This window comes from Micropterus salmoides, unplaced genomic scaffold (assembly GCF_014851395.1).
Source record: "Micropterus salmoides isolate LMB-PRFRI ecotype aquatic unplaced genomic scaffold, ASM1485139v1 Ms_hic_scaffold_19, whole genome shotgun sequence".
NCBI lineage: Eukaryota > Metazoa > Chordata > Actinopteri > Centrarchiformes > Centrarchidae > Micropterus > Micropterus salmoides.
Genome location: NW_024041039.1, coordinates 18,878,322 through 18,884,321, shown reverse-complemented (window position 1 = coordinate 18,884,321; position 6,000 = coordinate 18,878,322). Strand labels below are relative to the sequence as shown.

The window sequence follows — 6,000 nt, the reverse complement described above, 5'->3', positions numbered from 1 at the left end:
CTTCGCAGTCAAAGCAGAGAGAGACCTTTCTCCACGGTAGCCATTTTCTATTGCGCTCTGCACTGCTGTCTTTGATATACAGAAGTGCAGTAGTGGAGAGGGGCTGTATCAAATAAACAAATGTGTGTACACAAGATAACAACGGGAACTTGGGGATAATATTCAGTTCGCTCTGAAGAACTCAAAGTTATTTCACATTTACAAATGTACAGATTAAAACAAACTTTATGAACGTGTGCACGCAAAGTAAACAGACACGCATTAACATATAACAAATAATTATTGTGCGTGTGTCATACATGGGCAAACACGCGCGCATTTACACATCGAGGATTTAGGAGGGTTGTGGATATAAAGCGAGGACCCTTTGTTACTCATCCCTCTGCTCTTCCATCCATCCACTCTGTCAGGTTATAACGCCACCCCCCACTATCCTATCAGCACCCCACACCCAGCAGGAGTACCAGCTCACACGACCTGGCAATGCCAGCTCTCAGCCAGAGAGACCACTGGAGGTATGTGAGGCCTGGGGCCAGAGATTACCAAGCGGTGGAAGATTGATCCTGGAAATGGAGATGTCGCGTTCCCCAACCCTCTGACCTCTAATCCCTCACATATCTGCCTCTATTGTTTGGTTTGTTTTACTAGAGGGGTGAGGTTGTGCGGACTGAGGAGGATGAGGATGCTGTGAAGGTGGAGGGGGTCCAGACAGGGTCCTAAGGTAACCTTATCTCTCACATGCGTATGGCGGAAGCAGGTAAAGGACCTTCTCTATGTCTGAATGCTTTGCCGCAGACCCCTACTGAGATGAACTCTCATCCGTGCAACAACAATCACTTTCAATAAGCTCTATATCATCGGTGATGCCAGCACTGGGTCCACTGGCAGTACAATAGTCTGGGTGCACCTACACAAAGACATGAGCACCAAGACAATGGCATAGACCTTTAAATTTAGAAAAGACACTTAGAAACAGCAAAAACACTTTCCATTTTGACACAACAGACGCAAAGCAACCCAAACATAGACAGGAACACAATGGAGAGCACTACAAACACCTGGACAAATAAACTCAGTAAACCTGCAAACATACTGTACCTGACAGCATTGTCTACCAAACACTGAGAAAAACACACACAAAGAGTGGCAGCAAACAAAAAACCCTGAGAGGGTCAATCATGACATCATGTCAACACAGACTGACGTTAATGGGCCTAATCTTACCGAATACACATATATGATTTTCTAGGAAAATATTTAATTTAGCCTAATTAACGATATCTTTAAATATGTTAAGATATTTTTAAAGCTAAGGTTTAAAATCTACAGTTATATAAGACAATAAAGTCAACCAACTGACAAGAGTTGCCATTTCGGATAAACCTGCAATTTAGAACACTAGAATAGCAACAATCCCAAGCTAAAAATATGTGTGGAGTTCAGTAGCAGGCATTGGCAACCTTCACAAAGATGGGTGGCACCACGGAAACATCCTTGAAACAGGTTTCTCATGCTTAGAAAGGGGATCTGCAGGCAAAGTTTTTCAGAGTGTGAGATTCTGCAAAATCTACGGCCAGCTCAGTATATCATGGCTCTCACACCCTCTATTCTCTTCCCAAACACGAACCAACACACCCCGGCCCTCCGCCTCCCTCCACTCCAAGCTTCCATCCAGCCAGAGAGAGGAGAGGAGAGGAGTGGAGAGGAGAGGAGATAGGCCCAGTTGCTAAAGCTGTCTTTTCAGCCCCTGTTCCCGCTTGGTCTATCTGAGATACACAGCAAGCGGAGGTGTCGCTTTTCCGCTGGCATTTCGGACAGTATCTACTTATAGACGGGAGAAAAAGAGAAAAGAAAAACAGAAGGGGTATTATCAGGGAGGGATGAGAGCAGCAAAGGCATTTTGTCTTTTTATTCCCCTCCTAAGCCCTGGGCTTTGCTCCCAATCCGATTGGTCGATACGGCCAGGGATGTAAATGAAATGCAAAGAGGAATAAGGCTGGCTTCCCATCTCCAGTGTGTGCCCCCCTAAGTCCTCCGCCCCTCTTTCACTGTCTCACTCTGTCTTGCTCTCTGGGCTGTTTATGGTGTTGTGTTTCTGTCTCCCCATTCACAGACTTGCTGCTCTCCCTGTTTCCGTCTCACCCTCCTCGCTCTGCCTCGTCCTCCTCCCCCCTCCTCGCTCCTCTCTCGCTGCATCCCTCCCCTCTCCCTGGCTGGGCTCACAGCTCTTATCTCCTCAGACGCCCCACATTCCAGCGTTGCTGTGGCTCCCTGCCTGCATCCCTGGTCACGGCGATTCCATGGGTTCCCACAATCCTCGGCAGCTTGCTGATTTAGGGTGGGCAACTGACTCTCAGAGACAGGGGAGAGGAGAGGAACAGAGGGGTTAGGGGAAGACAGGGTGAGAGGGGAGGAGAGGGCGGGAGACAGGAGAGGGATGACAAAGGCAAGGACAGGAAGAAAGTAAAGTAAAAATAACAAGAGGGCATGAGACGAGGCGGCAAATGATTGTGATGTAAACAAAAACAAACATTAATATGTAAGTATGGTTAAAAAGTTAAAAATGGTAAATATTAGTCTACTGTGGAAAAAAGGTTCCAAAATCTAATAAAATAAACAGAATCTTTGTTGAAATAGTTTAATCTGTAGAAAGCAGAGTGACAGTTTTCCCTTTTTTTATGAGAAACTAAACCATCTGTGCTACAGCAGGTCGAATCTCATCATCCAGCCAGCTGACAGCCGCTAACCAGGCCTGGGAACAGAGAGGGCAGATTACATTCTGAGAAAACTACACATGCACTCACTGTCCGCCGCTTTCTAGTGGTATCTCAAACAGCAGGCTCCTTCAGCAGTGTTTTATAAAGCTTATGGCAATACACTGGTTTGACCCCTGCGTGACAAATTTCATGGCACAAAGTTCATTAACATCAACTCCAGCATTTACAAAAACAGTGTGTAACTGCGGTTTTGGACCCTGAGAACACATCAAAAGACAAGATACTCTGGTCTACGCGCAGTGTTTGCATGGCACATAGTCCCTCCAGCAACCCTCACAGGGCTAAAAGTTCATTTTACTGGGAGCTGGGAAGCTGGTGGTCTTGTGCGTCTACGTATGTCCCTGAAGTTTGTATGACTTTGTGCTTCTCTCTCTTTCCAGTGTGCCAATCTGTTTATGGACTATGTTTATATGAGGTTTCCGGTAGGGAAAAGGCTTGGGCGAAGATTTAAGCATGTTCAGCCACACGCATGTCAACATGCAAACACAAATCAACACACATGCACACAGAAATGCACGTCTAAAAGGGTCCCTGGCATTGTGACATTTCACATTTCATTTAAATCCATGAGGGATTACAGCCCTCCCATTAGGGAGGGGAAAAAAACACTCATTGAATCCATTAGTTTTAAACATTTAAAGGACCATCTAAGATAGACTGATGGAAGGATAGACGGGTGCATAGAGGGGTGGGTGGTGCTGGTTATGTGGAGTGACTACTGTGTGGCACTGCACAAGTCTGTCCTAGATTAAACAGCTGCTCTAATCCCCCATTTCTGCCCCCAAATTGGTTTTCCCTCAATCTCGACCTTGCCGTTCTAATGTGAGAAAAAGAGAAGTAGAGCAGTGGCTGAGGAAAAATAATCAGCATGTTAAAAACTGTGAGAGCCGAAGAGGAGAGAAAAAAGAGAGAACAAGATGTAACGATAAAGCAATCGAATGGCTGAGTTTCAGGGGAGCACGCGCAGCTTGATTGGGGTCAGTCAAGGCTTCCTGAAGTCAAGCTCTGTCTCTGGTCAACTGTAAACGTTCATCAAATGAAGCATGGCTGAGTAGCAGGTCTCTGTCCTTTGTTGAGTTCTGTTTGATAACTACACAATGGTACTTCTGCATCAGCATTCCTCTTAACTCCCAAGTCAATTTAGCCAAAACCTTAACTAAATACCAATACATCATTCTATCTTTCTCAGTCAGACCTCATCCTCGGTGCCTTGTACTACAACTGGGCTCGCAGCACACTCTGTGCCCCAGCTCCATGTAGGTCTGTCTAGATCTTCTTATGGTGTTTGCCTCCGGCTCTGCCGGAGCCCATCTCTCTCTTTGAGCAGGTGAGTGATGGCTGAGCGTATGGCGGGCTCCTGGGGATCTGTGGGTTCCTTCTCTAAGTACAGACTGAAATGCTGGATGCCGCAGGTCAGCAGGCTGTGTGGACTGTAGCCCCGGTGACCTGAGCGGAGCAGCCTCTCGCAGGCCAGTGCCAAGTTCTTGTCCCAGTTTGGCGGGTAGTCTGAGTAGGCCTCCACAATCTCCTTATACAGCTGCAGCAAACACACACACACACACACACACACACACACACACACACACACACACACACAGCAGATGTTACTGCAAATAACGCCCCTGAATGTGTCATACTTTTCCTTGTGTGGCACTTAAAACTGCCCCACTATGGTAACAGTATTGCTGCTTGTTTGTTGAGGTCAGACTCACAGTGTAAGACAGCTCAAAGAGGCGAGCTTTCCCCTCTCCCTGCATCCTTTCTGCCAGGTCAAACAGAAAGAAAGCCGTCTTCATCCTGAAACAAAGCATGCAGGCTCAGGGCTAAGTGCTGGATGGATGAGCCATGCAGATCCACACTCACAGACGCACCACTCCAATGGAGTGATTTATGTAGATGCCAATACCAAATAGAATGTACATGTAGATGCTCTACTACACAAGACTGGTTTATGGAGATGTTCTGGCGGGCTAGTATGAATCGTGACGCAGCTTTTTATCTGCACACTAAAGTATACAACCTCTCCAAAGAGGAAACCAGCGTCTTTTGTAAAGAGTTTACTGTACCTGGCTTGCCACATCTCCTCATTAGCGACATGCTCCCAGGATGCAGGATGGAAACTGTTCACACATGAAAAAAATAAAAATAAAAAAGCATTTCTTTATCTAAACAGCTTCAGGCGTTGACTTGTGCACAGTTCCACTAACTATAAATTATTATTTATGTGAATATATTGTTCCACTCAACTGTGCAGGTTTTGATACACTAAACATCAATGTTTGCTGCATAAACATTAAATGACTGAGCAACAATACCAGCTTGCACATTAGACATGGAGTAAACCCACATCTCCCTCTTTTCACTTTGTTGACTGTAAACACTTGACCTCTTCTTCAAAAGAATATTTTAGCAGGGTTCCCGAGTTAATATTTGGCTTGCGGGCATCAGCGGACACGCTTGTCGTGAGGGTGCGGGAAATAATGTCACAGTATTCAGCCGTGGATATCTGACTGAATGAAGGGCTGCTGGCAACGGCAACAGAATACGGAGCTTTGACTAATTCCACTTTTGACACAGTTATTGACAAAATGCAATAAGAAACTCATTATTTTTCATCTTCAGACTCATTTCAAGTGGCTGAGGGCCTAATGTCTTGCTCTGGTTGAATTCACAAAGAGCTGGATCACAGCATGAAGAACAGAGGACAACCTCACCGAGGGAAGCTCTGTGGAAGAATGACTGAAGACCACAGAGAGACGAGGGGGCGAGGAGATGTTGCCGATGAAATATATGGTGAGGATTCATTAGTTGGGGTTTATTAACTTTCTGATTTAATATTTCTAGTTTCATCTACAGATAATGAGTTGTTTTAAACAATACGCAAAAGATTTCTTATAGCAGGCCTCCCTGAAATTACATTGTGACAATTAAGCACCTTAAACCTCAATGACTTGGCACTGGCCCAGTCTTTATAAAATCACACTATGGAGCTAAACATTGCTCAAACCCACAGAACTTTTTTTTTTCTTTCATTTTAAATTCTAGTCAAGCTCCCAACGTTTCCAAAGATAAGAAATATGCCAGACTGAACTGTGGAGAAATGTGTATACATTTGATAGAATGATGCTGCCGTAACAATATATCATTCAGTGTAAACATCATATAGCCTCAGTGAACAAGCTGATACAGAGTACCTACATTATCAAACAGTGTATAATAAGGC

General features: G+C 45.1%; 1 protein-coding gene across 1 annotated transcript in view; it reads right to left on the bottom strand.

The window, feature by feature from the left end:
* Positions 1-207: 207 nt before the first annotated feature.
* The window catches only part of tmem260 (transmembrane protein 260), a 28,553-nt gene continuing 22,760 nt past the window's right edge, over positions 208-6,000 (bottom strand). The window contains exons 14-16 of the mRNA XM_038728252.1: positions 4,844-4,897; positions 4,490-4,574; positions 208-4,314 (exon numbers count right to left, since the gene is read on the bottom strand). Coding sequence (XP_038584180.1) covers positions 4,054-4,314; positions 4,490-4,574; positions 4,844-4,897 — 400 coding nt within the window. The 3' untranslated portion in view covers positions 208-4,053. The remainder of the gene's footprint in view (positions 4,315-4,489; positions 4,575-4,843; positions 4,898-6,000) is intronic.